Source organism: Aquarana catesbeiana, linkage group LG09, assembly GCF_042186555.1.
Source record: "Aquarana catesbeiana isolate 2022-GZ linkage group LG09, ASM4218655v1, whole genome shotgun sequence".
Taxonomy (NCBI): domain Eukaryota; kingdom Metazoa; phylum Chordata; class Amphibia; order Anura; family Ranidae; genus Aquarana; species Aquarana catesbeiana.
In genome coordinates, this window is record NC_133332.1 from 45,107,483 (window position 1) to 45,124,854 (window position 17,372).

Below are 17,372 nucleotides of genomic sequence, written 5' to 3' on the forward strand. Positions count from 1 at the left end.
CCAAGTCTTCGGCATGTTGCAGCTGAACACGGCCAGCTGCCGGAAAAAAGGACAAGCGTGTCCCACGGCCACGTGCTGATAAGGATGCACCGTCTCCACGACCAGCACTGTTGTCTCTAGACACAGAGCCTGCTTGCCCTCTTTTATTGGCTTGTGACTGCCTCTCCTTGTTGGCCTTCCAGACATACTAATGGCCTGCAGTGAGATGTAGCTGCACAAAGCTGGGATGTATATGTATACTGATACTGCAGCTAGCAGAATCAACTGCCTGCCTGTGGTATTAATAGGATCAGAACAACAGCAATTGTCTTCAGGTAGCTTTAGGTGCACACTGTGCAGAGAACGCACTACACTAACTGTAAATTCTGCAGCTGCCTGCCTGTGGTACTAATAGGATCAGAAGAACACCACCAATTTTCATCAGGTAGCTTTAGGTGCACACTGTGCAGAGGACGCATTACACTAACTGTAAATACTGCAGCTGCCTGTCTGTGGTACTAATAGGATCAGAACAACACCACCAATTTTCTTCAGGTAGCTTTAGGTGCACACTGTGCAAAGGACGCACTACACTAACTGTAAATACTGTAGCTGCCTGCCTAATAGGATCAGAAGAACACCAGCAATTTTCTTCAGGTAGCTGTAAATACTGTAAAAGCACCTGCCTGCCTGTCAGTAGGAAGAGAATAACAGGAGCGGATCTAGCTAAACTGAATACAGTGTATATATATATATAGATATATATATATATATATCTATATATATATATAGACATATATATATATATAGACATATATATATATATATCTATATATATATATATATATATATATATATAGATATATATATATATATACACAACACCTAGGATGCATATATATACACAATACACTGTAAGTGCAGCTAACTGACTCGCCTGCCTACTCTATCTAACTTCAAATTACACTGTCTCTCTGTCTATCTCTCATCCGCCGCAACACACTACACAAGGCTGCCACGCAGGCGGCCTTATATAGTGTGGGGCGTGTACTAAACCCCCTGAGCCATAATTGGCCAAAGCGTTCCTGGCTTTGGCCAATTACGGCTCTCTGTACAGACAGCGCTGTGATTGGCCAAGCATGCGGGTCATAGTGCATGCTTGGCCAATCATCAGCCAGCAATGCACTGCGATGCCGCAGTGAATTATGGGCCGTGACGCGCCACTTGAATTTGGCGCGAACGGCCCATAACGTTCGCAATACGATGAACGGTTGAACATGCGATGTTCGAGTCGAACATGGGTTCGACACGAACTCGAAGCTCATCCCTAATCCAGAGTTGTACTAGACATGTTCACTGCCAAAAAATTTGTTTGTTTTTCGCTTCATTTTTAATTTTTTTTTTATTTTTCGTTTTTCGGGTCATTTGTTATGATCAGAATTCGTAAATTCAAAAATCGGAAAATAAGATAGAAAATTCGAAAGAATAACTAACTTTTTTACGATTTTCTGACACAATAAAGCCGATATTGCATTGTGTAGGAGTGCAGCCAATTGTCTTTTTGTTTCACGTGTTCTCTGCTGGCAGCGGCAGGGTGTGCACCCACCGTTTGCAGCATGCTTTGAGGATTATGGTCTGTTTGACTCACCTGTGAGCAGCGGTCTTCTCGCTAACTAATAATAACTAATTATTAAATTATAGGTATTGGAATTTCCTTTCAAATTTGGCTGTTAGTGAACGTAACGAATACAAATTTATCTGAAGTTACGAATTATCCGAAATAACAAATGCCGCATCTAAACGAATGGAACAGAACAAATTAATAAGACATTATAATAATAATAATAAAAAGTTTTTATTATTATTATTTATTATTTTTAATCCATTATGTTCCATTTGTTTAGATATAGCATTCGTTATTTCGGATAATTCGTAACTTCGGATAAATCTGTACAGTGCGAGGGAAGAGGGGGAGAGATCAGTGACAGCAGCGCTGTGGGCTGGATGTGTAGTGCCCACAGCGCTGATATGTGCCCATTTCAGCCAGCCATCCATCCATTCATACCCAGCCATCCATGCTCAACATACCCATCCATACTCACTCACCCATCCATACTCAGCATACTCATCCATTCATCCATACCCAGCCATCCATACTCTGCATACTCATCCATCCATCCATACCCAGCCACTCATGCTCAGCATACTCATGCATCCATCCCCAGCCATCCATGCTCAGCATACCCATCCATACTCACCCATACATACTCAGCATACTCATCCATCCATCCATGCTCAGCCATCCATACTCTGCATACTCATCCATCCTCAGCCATCCATCCATCCATGCTCAGTCATCCCATCCACCCCCATCCATAATTAGCCATACCCATCCATACTCAGCCATACCCAACCATACCCATCCATACTCAGCCATACCCAACCATACCCAGCCATACTCAGCCATACCCAACCATACCCAGCCATACTCAGCCGTACCCAGCTGTACTCAGTCGTACTCAGTTGTACCCAGCCATACTCAACCCTACCCAGCCATCCCATCTATGCCCAGCCATACTCAGCCGTACCCGGCCATACTCAGCCATACTCATTCATTCTCAGCCATCCTCATCCACGACTCATCCATCCCCATTCATGCTCATCCATGCCACATCAGTTATCATCCATGCCACATCCATGCCACTACAGTGCCTCACAAAAGTGTAATAGGTATCCAAATTAGATTTGAAACGTATGCCCCTAGAACACCTGACGGTGCTCCCTGCACGTTGGTCCTCTGTATGTGGCCACGCTGTGGAAAAGTCTCACACATGTGGTATCACCGTACTCAGGAGGAGTAGGAGAATCTATTTTGGGGTGTAATTTTTGGTATGTACACCTGTACATGCTATGTGTTAGAAACATTGTGTAAATGGACAACGTTGTGTAAAAAAAAAATGCGTTTTCATTTTCTTTACACATTTTCCAAAAACTTGTAGAAAAAAAATGACATGTTCAAAAGACTCGATATACCTCATAGATTATACATGCCTCATAGATTATACATTGGGTTGTTTTCTTTCCAAAATGGGGTCATTTTTGGGGCGTTTCCATTGTCCTGGTTCTCCAGGGCCTTCAAAAGTGTAAGAGGTATGTGTAATTTATGCTCCAAGAACGCCTGATGGTGCTTCCTGCATGTTGAACCTCTGTATGTGGCCACGGTGTGTAAAAGTCTCACACATGTGGTATTGCCATACTCAGGTGGAATAGTACAACCCCTGGCAAAAATTATGGAATCACCAGTCCCTGAGAATGCTCCTTCAGTTGTCTATTGTTGTAGAAAAAAAGCAGATCACAGACATGGCCAAAAACTAAAGGCATTTCAAATGGCAACTTTCTGGCTTTAAGAAACACTAAAAGAAATCAAGAAAAATAATTGTGGTGGCCAGTAACAGTTAGATTTATAGAACAAGCACAAGGAATAAATTATGGAATCACTCAATTCTGAGGAAAAAATTATGGAATCACCCTGTAAATTTTCATTACAAACACTAACACCTGCATCAGATTAAATCTGCTTGTTAGTATGTAGGTAAAGAGGGTAAATCATCACGCAGTGTTGCACAAGATGTTGGTTGTTCACAGTCGGCTGTGTCTAAAACATGGACCAAATACAAACAACATGGGAAGGTGGTTAAAGGCAAGCATACTGGTAGACCAAGGAAGACATCAAAGCGTCAAGACAGAAAACTTAAAGCAAAATGCCTTGAAAACAGAAAATGTGCAACAAAACAAATGAGGAACAAATGGGAGGAAACTGGAGTCAACATCTGTGACCGAACTGTAAGAAACCGCCTAAAGGAAATGGCATTTACATACAGAAAAGCTAAAAGAAAGACATCTCTAACACCTAAACACAAAAAAACAAGGTTACAATGGGCTAAGGAAAGGCAATCGTGGACTGTGGATGATTGGATGAAAGTCATATTCAGTGATGAATCTCCAATCTGCATTGGGCAAGGTGATGATGCTGGAACTTTTGTTTGGTGCCGTTCCAATGAGATTTATGCAGACGACTGTCTGAAGAAAACATGCAAATTTCCACAGTCAATTATGATATGGGGCTGCATGTCAGGTAAAGGCACTGGGGAGATGGCTGTCATTAAATCTTCAATAAATGCACAGGTTTACATTGAAATTTTGGACACTTTTCATATCCCATCTATTGAAAGGATGTTTGGGGATGATGAAATCATTTATCAAGATGATAATGCATCTTGCCATAGAGCAAAAAAACTATGAAAAAATTCCTCGAAGAAAGACACATAAGGTCAATGTCATGGCCTGCAAACAGTCCGGTTCTCAATCCAATTGAAAATCTGTAGTGGAAGTTAAAGAAAATGGTCCATGACAAGGCTCCAACCTGCAAAGATGATTTGGCAACAGCAATCAGAGAAGGCTGGAGCCAGATTGATGAAGAGTACTGTTTATCACTCATTAAGTCAATGCCTCAGAGACTGCAAGCAGTTATAAAAGCCAGAGGTGGTGCAACAAAGTACTAGTGATGTGTTGGAGTGTTATTTTGTTTGTTTGTTTTTCATGATTCCATAATTTTTTCCTCAGAATTGAGTGATTCCATAATTTATTCCCTGTGCTTGTTCTATAAATCTAACTGTTACTGGCCACCACAATTATTTTTCTTGATTTCTTTTAGTGTTTCTTAAAGCCAGAAATTTGCCATTTGAAATGCCTTTAGTTTTTGGCCATGTCTGTGATCTGCTTTTTTTCTACAACAATTGAACAACTGAAGGAACATCCTCAGGGACTGGTGATTCCATAATTTTTGCCAGGGGTTGTAGAATGTGTTTTGGGGTGTAATTTGTGCTATGCATATGCTGTGTGTGAGAAATAACCTGCTAATATAACAATTTTGTAAAAAAAAAAAAAAAAAAGAAAAAAAAAACTTGATTTTGCAAAGAATTGTGGGAAAAAATTACAACTTCAAAAAAGTCACTATGCCTCCTCCTAAATACCTTGGAATGTCTTCTTTCCAAAAAGGGGTCATTTGGGGGGTATTTGTACTTTCCTGGCTTGTTCGGGTCTCAAGAAATGAGATAGGCCGTCAGTACTTCAGGTGTGATCAATTTTCAGAGATTGGCACCATAGCTTGTTGACTCTATAACTTTCACAAAGACCAAATAATATACACCGATTTGGGTTATTTTTACCAAAGATATGTAGCGGTATAAATTTTGGCCAAAATATATGAAGAAAAATTACTAATTTGCAAAATTTTATAAACAAAGAAAAATGCATTTTTTTACAGAATTTTCGGTCTTTTTTCTTTTATAGCGCAAAAAATAAAAAAACCTATCGGTGATTAAATCCCACCAAAAGAAAGCTCTATTTGTGTGAAAAAAAAGGACAAAAATTTCATATAGGTACAGTGTTGCATGACTGAGTAATTGTCATTCAAAATGTGAGAGCACCGAAAGCTGAAAATTGGTCTGGTTAGGAAGGGGGTTTAAGTGCCCAGTGGTCAAGTGGTTAAATATTGTGACTGGGGGGTGTCTATAGTATGCCTGTAAAGTGGCACATTTTTCCCATGTTTAGAACAATACCACAGCAAAATGACATTTCTAAAGGAAAAAAAAGTAATTTAAAACTGCTTGCGGCTGTAATGTATTGTCCAGTCCTGGCAATATAGATGAAAATCATTGAAAAAAATGGCATGGTCCCTTACCAGGCCCTTTGGGTCTGGTATGGATATTAAAGGGAACCCCGCACCCAAAAAAAATGGCGTGGGGCCCCCAGGCACTATATACTCTGTACAGCAGTATATATACTATACGGGCCACTCTGTAGAAAATTGGGCCTTAGGTGTTGGTGGTACCAGAACATTGTAAGCCCTCACAGTTGGTTGCTGGAACGGGCCCTGCTGTGAAATATATCAAGAATTGTAATTACATGCCCCTGTTAAACAGTGGCAGAAAAATTGGGCCTTTGGTGGTGGTGGTGGTGCCACAACACTGTAACCCCTCACAGTTACTCTTGGTGGGCGCAGGAACAGTGAGATGTTGGTGAGATTGGTGAGATGACATTGAGATGCCAGTGAGATGATAGCGACTCAACGAGATGACAGTGAGATGACAGTGAGATGACAGTGAGATGTCGGAGAGATGACAGTGAGATGTCGATGAAATCTTAGAAATCAGTGAAATGTCGGTGAGATCTTAGATGTCAGTGAGATGTCGGTGAAATCTTAGATGTCAGTGGAATCTTAGATGTCAGTGAGATGCCGATGAGATGATGGTGAGATGTCAGTGAGATGTAGGGGAGATGATGGTGGTGAGATGTCAGTGAGATGCAGGGGAGATGATGGTGAGATGTCAGTGAGGTGTAGAGGAGATGATGGTGGTGAGATGTCAGTGAGATGCAGGGGAGATGATGGTGAGATGTCGGTGAGATGTCAGAGAGATGACAGTGAGATGTCGGTGAGATGACCGTGAGATGTTGGTGAGATGGTGGTCCGATGTCAGTGAGATGATGATGAGATGTCAGTGAGATGACAGTGAGATGTAGGGGAGATGATGGTGAGATGTCAGTGAGATGTAGGGGAGAAGATGGTGAGATGTAGGGGAGATGATGGGGAGATGATGGTGAGATGTCAGTGAGATGACAGTGAGATGATGGTGAGATGTCAGTGAGATGTAAGTGAGAAGATGGTGAGATGTAGGGGAGATGATGGTGAGATGTCAGGGAGATAGATGTAGGGGAGAAGATGGTGAGATGATGGTGAGATGTCAGGGAGATGTAGGGGAGATGATGGTGAGATGTCATTGAGATGTAGGGAAGATGATGGTGAGATGTCAGTGAGATGTAAAGGAGATGATGGTGAGATGTAGAGGAGATGATAGTGAGATGTCAGTGAGATGTAGGGGAGATGATGGTGAGATGTCAGTGAGATGTAGGGGGGATGATGGTGAGATGTCAGTGAGATGTAAAGGAGATTATGGTGAGATGTCAGTGAGATGTAAAGGAGATGATGGTGAGATGTCAGTGAGATGTAGAGGAGATGATGGTGAGATGTCGGTGAGATGATGGTGAGATGTCGGTGAGATGATGGTGAGATGTAGGGGAGATGATGGTGAGATGATGGTGAGATGTAGGGGAGATGATGGTGAGATGTAGGGGAGATGATGGTGAGATGTTGGTGAGATGTAGGGGAGATGATGGTGAGATGTCGGTGAGATGTAGGGGAGATGATGGTGAGATGTAGGGGAGATGATGGTGAGATGTCGGTGAGATGTAGGGGAGATGATGGTGAGATGTTGGTGAGATGTAGGGGAAATGATGGTGAGATGTCGGTGAGATGTAGGGGAGATGATGGTGAGATGTCAGTGAGATGTAGGGGAGATGATGGTGAGATGTAGGGGAGATGATGGTGAGATATTGGTGAGATGTAGGGGAGATGATGGTGAGATGTCGGTGAGATGTAGGGGAGATGATGGTGAGATGTTGGTGAGATGTAGGGGAAATGATGGTGAGATGTCGGTGAGATGTAGGGGAGATGATGGTGAGATGTTGGTGAGATGTAGGGGAGATGATGGTGAGATGTCAGTGAGATGTAGGGGAGATGATGGTGAGATGTAGGGGAGATGATGGTGAGATGTAGGGGAGATGATGGTGAGATGTAGGGGAGATGATGGTGAGATGTCAATGAGATGTAGGGGGGATGTCAGTGAAATCTTAGATGTCAGTGAAGTATACAGCATAGTAAGAGTTACAGAAATGTGAGATCAGGATATAACGCTTGCTATACGATAGCTTACACGCTGTACTGCCTCCTATGAGTGTCTATCATGTGAATGGTAAGAAGATGAAAGTGAAAGCAGTGAGATGTAGAATCAGGAGGAGACAGAGGAGGGGGACATTATTGGCGGTGAAGTTAGTGTTCAGTGTCGGGGGACTCCAGCTGACAATAAGGGAGGACAGATCCCGGGTCTGTATTATAGAGATCACTGCTGACCAGGGACAGGGGACTCCATAGGAGACAGGTGAGGAGTCCTGACAGGTGACAGATCCAAAGTCTCCAGACAAGTTGAGTGATCAGACCGCACCTCAAACTGCCATCATGTTACCAACGCTGTCGAGATTCGAACCCCAACAAGGAGGATTCAGCTTTGAGAACTGTGCCAGGTAAGAAATTCCTCAACCGACTCTAAAAAATGTCATTTATTCTGACAAAGAACCTAAAGCAACCGATCAACCATCTTAATTCACTATTCCGACTTCTCTGAATTGGTAAAAGATAAAATCTTCTTGCCGCGGGTTATGTCAGCCACGTATGCATAGAGTGGGCGGATTGATGCAACCTAAGATCACCATACACATTACAATCTGACCATACAATTTTTGTACAATCAACTTTAGATTTACAGAAAATATGAAATATGAGGACCTACATAAACTATCCAATCAATCCTTATCCATTCACACTGACCTTGACTGCAGTTGGTAGTAGGTCTAAGGGTCACCATACAAGTTACAATCTGATTGTGCAATCTCTGTACAATCAACTATTGATTTACAAAATGATGTAATATGAAGCCTGACCTAAACAATCCAATCAATCGATATCCAATCAGGGTAGCCGTGTACTACATAGTTGTTAGTAGGCCTAAATGTCACCGTACATGTTACAAGCTGACTATATAATCTCCGTACAGTACAATCAACTTTAGATGTAATAAAAGGACCTACCTAATATATCCAATCAATTTATATCCAATCAAGGTGGCTTTGTACTGCTTAGTTGTTAGTGGGCCTAAGGGTCACCATACATGTTACAATCTGACTATACGATGTATAATTAAATTCTACCAAGATTTACCAAAACGATATAATATGAGGACCGACCTACCTAAACTATCCAATCAATTTGAATCCAACCAGCCAGGCCCTTGTGCCACATAGTTGTTGGTGGATTTAAAGGAGATTGTACAATCATATTGTAACATGTGATGAGCCTTACAGTGAGTGGCCTTACACGTAGCAATCTAATTGAACGATTCTTTACAGAATCAAACAATATGATTAAATCTATGAACATAGTGTGCTATTGATCAATTTTGACCTTGTTTTATATATAAAAAATATATTTAAAAAATTGTAAAAGAAAAAACAAAAACAGCTTTTTTCATCAGATGAACAAAAGCACCTATTGATGAATGCATCAGCAGCTTTATATTTAGATCTACGTTCACCGGCCACTTTATTAGGATAATTTGTAACTTCAGATAAATTCGTATTCGTTACGTTCACTATCAGCCAAATTTTAAAGGAAATTCCAATACCTATAATTTAGATAGGGGTGAGCCAAACCAGACCATGCAAACATGCAAAAAATTAATTCGAACACGCGAACACCGTTAAAGTCTATGGGGCACGAATGTGAAAAATCAAAAGTGCTAATTTTAAAGGCTTATATGTAAGTTATTGTCATAAAAGGTGTTTGGGGACCTGGGTCCTGCCCCAGGGGACATGTATCAATGCAAAAAAAAGTTTTAAAAACAGCTGTTTTTTCGGGAGCAGTGATTTTAATAGTACTTAATGTGATACAATAAAAATAAAATATTCCTTTAAATATCGTGCCTGGGGGGTGTCTATAGTATTCCTGTAAAGTAGCGCAGTTTTCCTATGTTTAGAACAATACCACAGCAAAATGACATTTCTAAAGGAAAAAACGTCATTTAAAACTGCTTGCGGCTGTAATGTATTGTCGGGTCTCTGCAATATAGAAGAAAATCATTGAAAAAAAACGGCATGGGTTCCCCTACTCCCCCAGTACATTACCAGGCCCTTTGGGAGCAGAGTCTACCAGCTGAAAAGGCAGCAGTTGCAGTGCTAGCAATTTGGCCAAGCTAGCATTCAGACGCTGAGCATGTGGATGGCTGGGACCGAATTTCTTTCGACGGTTTAGCAACTGGGGTAGGGAAATTTGCCTGCTAAAATCAGATGGTGGTGTACTGCTAGCAGATTGGCTTCAAGTACTTGGGACACCTATTGCTATACCTTCATTCCTCTCAGTGCAGGTTTTTGAGAAGATTGGAGGTATAGTAGGGTTGGAGATCCCAGCTGATGAGGAGCAAGAATAAGCCCGCCTTTTTCTGGTCAAGCATGTGGTGCCAAAGCGACTGCTGTTCTGGCCACGCTTGATCCGCTTCAGACATAGTTTGCAAACAGCAACGGTGCGATCTGCTGCATGTGTGTCGAAAAAGGTCCACGCCAAGGAACCTTTCAAAGTCACCGGGGAGTCAGCAGCGCCCTGCACCTGCGGAGCTCTGTGGTGTGATGCAGTAGGGTGGCTGCCCTTAAGCTGCCCCCTAGAAGAAATCCTGCCTCGTTGGAGTTGTGCCTCCTCCTCCTCCCTTCTATCAGGCACCCAAGTAGGGTCAGTGACCTCATCATCCTCTCCCTCCTCGTCACTGGAGCAAACTTGGCATTATGCTACAGCTGGGGGAACATGACTGACAGTTTCTTGTCCTTCTTGGGCACCCCCTCTCTCTAGGCTCACGTTACTCTCATCCTCAACCTGGGAACCATCATTGGAGCCTTCAAATCGCTGCACATCCTCCAGCAGCATGTAACTGACACTATGGTCGAAAAGATCTGGGGACACCTCCATGCATGATGGTGGGGCTACGGAAGGAGTGACTGTGGACAAGGAGCCGGTGGAATAGGCCGCTTTGGCAGCTGCATTGGAAGGCAAACTACTCTGAGCCTGGGTGAGGGAGGATAAGTACGGCTTTGTTATCCACTCCACCAACTCTTCTGCATGTTCTGGCTCAATAACACGGCCAGCAGCAAAAAAAAAGGACAAGCGTGCCCCACGGCTACCTGCAGAGGATGCACCGTGTCTACGACCAGCACTGTTGACTGTAGACACAGAGGCTGCTTGCCCTCCTTTATTGGCCTGTGAGCATCTGCCTCTCCGTGGTGGCCTTCCGGACATGATGCTTATTTTGTTTTGCAACACCACACTACACTGTATTAGATACTGTGTACACCGCCTGCACTGTATTAGATACTGTGTACACCGCCTGCACTGTATTAGATACTGTGTACACCGCCTGCACTGTATTAGATACTGTGTACACCGCCTGCACTGTATTAGATACTGTGTACACCGCCTGCACTGTATTAGCAACTGTACTATGGCTGCACTGTATTGTGTATTGTGTACACCACCAGAAAAGTAGTAGAAACTGTACATAAAATGCAGCTCCAAGACTCCACTTACCTTTAACACTGCCCTTTTTATGATAGATAATTAAACATACCAAGGAGTACAGATAAAAACAAGCAACCAGTTGTCAACACCTTCTATTTAATACAACCCTGACAAAAGGGGCTCTTTAAAACCCCTGAAACATGTTGGCTTATCTCTGGATTTTTATTAGGAAATAAATAGGGGCTCTCGACTACTGCTCACGTTAAAGGCAATGCTGATCAAATGCAGACCCTGCAAAATACAGCATCCATAAATAAAGCATTACCCACTTCAACTCCGGAAGATTTACCCCCCCCCCCCTTTCCTGACCAGGCTATTTTTTTGCAATACGGCACTGCATTATTTTAACTGACAATTGCACGGTTGTGCGACACTGTACCCAAATAAAATGTATGTCCTTTTTTTCCCACAAATTAGCTTTCTTTTGGTGGTATTTGATCACCTCTGCGGTTTTTATATTTTTTTTCACCATAAACAAAAAAGTAACTGACAATTTTGAAAAGAAAAAAAACAATACTTTTTACTGTCTGTTATGAAACGTATCCAATAAAAAAAAATTTAATAAAATCGAATTTCTTCATCAATTTAGGCCAATATGTATTCTGCTAGATGTTTTTGGTAAAAAAAAAAAAAATCCCAATAGGCGAATATTGATTAGTTTGTGCAAAAGTTATAGCGTCTACAAAGTATGGGATATATTTATGGAATTTATATTTATTTTTTACTAGTATTGGCGGCGATCAGCAACTTAAAGTGGCAGTGCGATATTACAGCGGACAAATCGGACACCTAACTGACAATGCTAAAATTATGCACTGTCACTGTACTAATGACACTGGCTGGGAAGGGGTTAACATCGAGGGCGATCAAGGGGTTAACTTTGCTCCTAGCCAGTGTTTTTGTACAGTGTGGGAGGTGTTTTTACTAGGGGATGGCATGGATCCTTGTCCCAGCGCTGCAGGAACACAGGATCCATGCCTTCCCTACTGACCGACTGCATCTGTACCGAATTGATCGGCGGATGCCGGCGGACATTGAGTCCGCAGTACCCGCTGATTGGCTACCGCTGTGTATAATCACAGAGGTAGTGAGCTGCCGGCAGCGCGCATTCGTTCCCGCTACCCTGAAGTTCAGGATCACGCAAATATACGTGATCCTGCGCACAGCGGCCAATCTGTAGCAGTATATTTGCTATATGGTGGTCGGCAAGTGGTTAAATGAGTGACTTTGTTATCACTTTATGTCAAGTTGTGATGTTTTCTGCATTAGCATCTGTGAAAGTATAAGTAGCTCTTTTATAGTAACTAAGATGGAGAGCTTTGCTTGCATCTATGGTGGTATTGTTACAGTGCGGTGTAGTGACAGGGAGCGCTATATACTGTACATATCTGCAGAGCACCAAGATGTCTATCCAGATTACTGAGGCATGTGCTCAAAGATTTGTGATCACCTTGGTGCATTATAAATAAAAGTCCTCTGTATTGTCCCAGGAACTACAGGTCTCAGCATACTGGGATTATTGACCTTCTGATGGCCAGAAGGCAGACAACAGAACTAGTCTATAAAAAAAGTGATATGAGGCCTACTAAATGCCACGTGTATTATCAAGGACAGCTACAAGGAAGTTTCACTTTCATACTGCACCCATTTTCCAACGTGCTGCATAGCGAACATTTATTTTATTATTATAAAATGCACCAGCAAGCGATGTTTATGCAAAAATCGAATTGTGAAACTTTTTAGCTTCACAGACTGGCGTGTAATCTGAAGTTTTATGTATAATATATACTGTATGGTTCCCAAATGTCCCTCAAATGGAACAAAATCGCTTTGTCCTCCTCAGTTGTCCCTCTTTTTTGCCTGGTGTATAAAACTGTATAGAACATAAAAATGTAATATTTCAAGAAGAGTTTCACTCAACCCCTTTAGGAATTTTTTTTTAATACTCTCTTAGTATTTAAAAAGGTTATCATAAAAAGAAAAAAAAAAGAAAAATGTCCTCTCACTCCCAGAGACTTCAGCACTGGTCTAGTGGGATCTGCCATTCCATCCTGCACAGCCGGGTCCTCTGCCACCACCTTTGCTATTAACATCATCAAAGGTTGTCTGTCTATTAAGCCGCGTACACACGAGCGGAATGTCCGACAGAAAAAGTCAGATGGAAGCTTTTCATCGTCTATTCCGATCGTGTGTATGTCTCATCGGACTTTTTTTTTCTAAAATTCTGACGGACCTAGAAATAGAACATGTTCTAAAATTTCCGACAAAACCAATTCCTATCGGGAAAACCGCTCGTCTGTATGCTGTTCCAACGGACAAAAAACGACGCATGCTCTGACGCAAGTTCAAGACGGAAGCTATTGGCTACTGGCTATTGACCTTCCTTTTTCTAGTCCCGTCGTACGTGTTGTACGTCACCACGTTCTGGGCGGTCGGACTTTGGTTTGACTGTGTGTAGGCAAGACCGCTTGAATGGAGTTCCGTCAGAGAAACCGGTCGTGTGTACGCGGCATTACGGGTTCACTCATGATGATACACACTAGCTCTGCCCTGATCTGGCCACTACAATGCAGATGACTTCTGGGATATGTGATGTTGATTTTCCAGGAGGCTTCAAGACCAAGGTATTGCATATTATTATGGCTGTCGTGGCCTATAAACTCGTCCCTGCTCCAACCATGAGGCAAAGTCACCATTCCCTTATGCTCCACACCCTGCCTCACCCTTGCCTTATCCAATCAGACAAGACCCTTGCAATATTTTAACCGCTTGCCGACCAGCCACCGTCATTATACTGAGGCAAGGTGGCTCGATCCCGCGAATCGTCGTAGCTGTACGTCGGCCCAGGAACTCGCTCTTGTGGGCGCGCACGCGCCGCCGGAGGCTCCCCAGCCGCTCTGTCACTGCGGGGGAGCCAATCAGCGGGTCCGCCACCCTTGATCGTTCCCCACAGTGACAGAACGGTGATCTGCCTGTGTAAACAAGGCAAATCTCCATTCTAACAGGGAAAGATCACACAGATCCTGTCTTTCTGCTATGCAGGAAGACAGATCTGGGTGTTTCCCCGTCACACTGTCCCCTGTACAGTTTGAAAACACAAACAGGGAACACATTTAACCCTTTGATCACCCCTGAAGTTAACCCCTTCCCTGCCAGTGTCATTAGTACAATAACAGTGCATATTTTTAGCACTGATTACTGTAATAATGTCACTGGTTCCCAAAAAAAAGTGTCAACAATGTCAGTTAGGTGTCCGATCAGTCCTGCTAAAAGTCACTGATCGCCGCCATTACAAGTAAAAAAATAAAAAATAAAAATGACATAAATCTATCCCCTATTTTGTAGATGCGATAACTTTTGCGCAAACCAATCAATATACGCTATTTTGCGTTTGTTTTGGTTTTTTTTGTTTTTTTTTACCAAAAATGTGTAGCAGAATACATATTGGTCTAAACTAATGAATAAATTAGTTTTTTACATTTTTATTTTTTTTTTGGAAATGTTTTATAGCAGAAAGTAAAAAAGTTTTAGTTTTATTTTTAAATTGTTGCTCCTTTCTTGTTTATAGCCCAAAAAATAAAAAACGCAGAGGTGATCAAATGCCAACAAAAGAAAGCTCTATTTGTGGGAAAAAAAGACATACATTTTGTTTGGGTACAGCGTCGCACGACCGCGCAATTGTCAGTTAAAGTGACGCAGTGTCGAAACGCAAAAAATGGCCTGGCCAGGAAGTGGGTAAATCATTCCGGGGCTGAAGTGGTTAAGCCAGCTAAATATCTAACCCTATATTAACTCCAGCATAGATAAAAACCTAGTTATGTTTGCCTTCTGCTTAAGCTGCGCCTGCAGCTCCAGGCCTTCCTCTGGTAGGGTGGCTACATCACTGTCACTTAAGTAAGAATTAAGTTGGGGTCTGGAATCAAAAAAAAAAAGGTAAATAAACAAAACAAACAAAAAGATAAATAAATAAATAAATAAATAAAAAATAAATTGACTGTTGTAGACTGCAGAGTGGGGCAAGGTTTAAATCAAGCAAAGAACAATGCTGGAGTAAAGCTGGCCATACACTAATAGAATTTTGTTCACAATTTATTTATTTATTTATTTTTTTTAAGTACATTTTTTTAAATCTCTACTGCTTAGTGGGCTCAAATTGCTGTTTGTTTTCAACCGCAGTGAGGAGGCAATCCGAAGGAGCAGGATGGAAATTATTCCTTGCATGAACAAATTTCTAATAGTAAATGTGTTTTTTTTTTTGTCCGGTGAAGTCCATTCATTTCAAAAATTGAATGTTAAAAACTAAATTTTGAGGGACTTTCCAACTCAAATTTATTGAATGTACTAAGAATTTCATACAAACGTTTTTTCAAAAATCTGGTAATGCACGGTCAGCCTAAGGCCCTATTCACACCTCAGCGTTTTGAAGCTTGAAACACCAAAACACTGGAGGAGAAAAAAAATCAGTTATTTTCTATGGAGTTGGTTTACATCTCCACTACAAATTGCCTGAAGCCAAATGCCTGAGGCTCAAAAAAGTTCTGGAAATTTATTTGTAACTCGAATCAGGCAGATTGGTGTGTTTTTGAAGTGTTTTTGTTTCATAGAAATGCATGCAAACACTTTTTTCACATGTTTTTGAGTTTTGTAGTGCATTTTGTTGGGCGTTTCTGAGTATTTTTCTGCTCAAATGCAATAAATAAATGAAAATAAACTACATAAACAAAAAAATAATAATAGTAATCATAAGTAATAAATAAAAAAAAAAAAAAAATATGCTAACCCCAACCATTAACTCCTAACCATAATATTAACCCCTAACCCTAATTCTAACCCCTGAACCTTATAATAACCCCTATTCCTAACCCCTAATCTTATAAAATAAATAAATACTAATAATAATTAAATAAAATAAATGAATTAACTGCTTGCCGCCCGCCATATAGCAATAAGACGTCGGCAAAGTGGTTGCGATATCCTGACCGGACGTCAAATGACGTCGCCAGGATATCAAGCTGCTGTGCGCCCCCGGGGGCGCGCATCATGCCGATCATTGTTGCGGTGTGTAACCGCAACTCCGATCTAGGTAAAGAGTCTCTGACAGAGACTCTTTACCACGTGATCAGCCGTGTCCAATCACAGCTGATCATGATGTAAACAGGAAGAGCCATTGATCGGCTTTTCCTCACTCGCGTCAGACGCGAATAGAGGAAAGCCAATTGGCTGCTCCTCTGACGGGGGGGGGTCTGTGCTGACCCCCCGAGGATGCCCACACTGGACCACCAGGGACGCCACCAGGACCACCAGGGATGCCCACCACTAGTCTCCACCAGGTATGCCAATCGGTGCCCACAATGGATGCCAATCAGTGCCTACAGTGGGCATCACTGTTTGGCAGGCATTATTGTTTGGCACTGATTGGCATCCATCAGTATCATCCATTAATGTACATCAGTGCCACCTATCAGTGCCCATCCGTGCAGCCTATCAGTGCCCATCCGTGCCACCTATCAGTGCCCCATCAGTGCTGCATATTAGTGCCAATCATCATTGCCCATCATTGCCACCTAATCGATGCCCATCGGTGCCGCCTTATCAGTGCAGCCTCATCAGTGCCCATCAGTGAAGGAGAGAACTTACTTATTTACAAAGTTTTGTAAGAGCCCTTGCACACTGGGGCGGTTTGCAGGCGCTATTGCGCTAATAATAGCGCCTGCAAACCGCCCCGAAAGTGCCGCTGCATGTATTCCTGTGTGAAAGCCCCGAGGGCTTGCACACTGGAGCGATGCGCTGGCAGGACGGTAATAAAAGTCCTGCTAGCAGCATCTTCGGAGCGGTGAAGGAGCGGTGTGTATACCGCTCCTTTACCGCTCCTGCCCATTGAAATCAATGGGACGGCGCGGCTATACCGCCGGCAATGCGCCTCTGCAGAGGCGCTTTGCGGTGGTTTTTAACCCTTTCTCGGCCGCTAGCGGGGGGTAAAACCGCCCCGCTAGCGGCCGCATACCGACGGTAAAACGCCGCTATTAATAGCGGCGTTTTACCGCCGACGCCGCCCCCGCCCCAGTGTGCAAGGGCTCTAACAGAAACAAAAAAAAAGGTT

At 42.5% G+C, this 17,372-nt stretch overlaps 1 protein-coding gene across 1 annotated transcript in view; it reads left to right on the plus strand.

The window, feature by feature from the left end:
- Window positions 1-7,847: 7,847 nt before the first annotated feature.
- LOC141107563 (proteasome subunit beta type-7-like) overlaps window positions 7,848-17,372 on the plus strand; it is a 34,185-nt gene continuing 24,660 nt past the window's right edge. Inside the window, exon 1 of the mRNA XM_073598398.1 lies at window positions 7,848-8,178. Coding sequence (XP_073454499.1) covers window positions 8,114-8,178 — 65 coding nt within the window. The 5' untranslated portion in view covers window positions 7,848-8,113. The remainder of the gene's footprint in view (window positions 8,179-17,372) is intronic.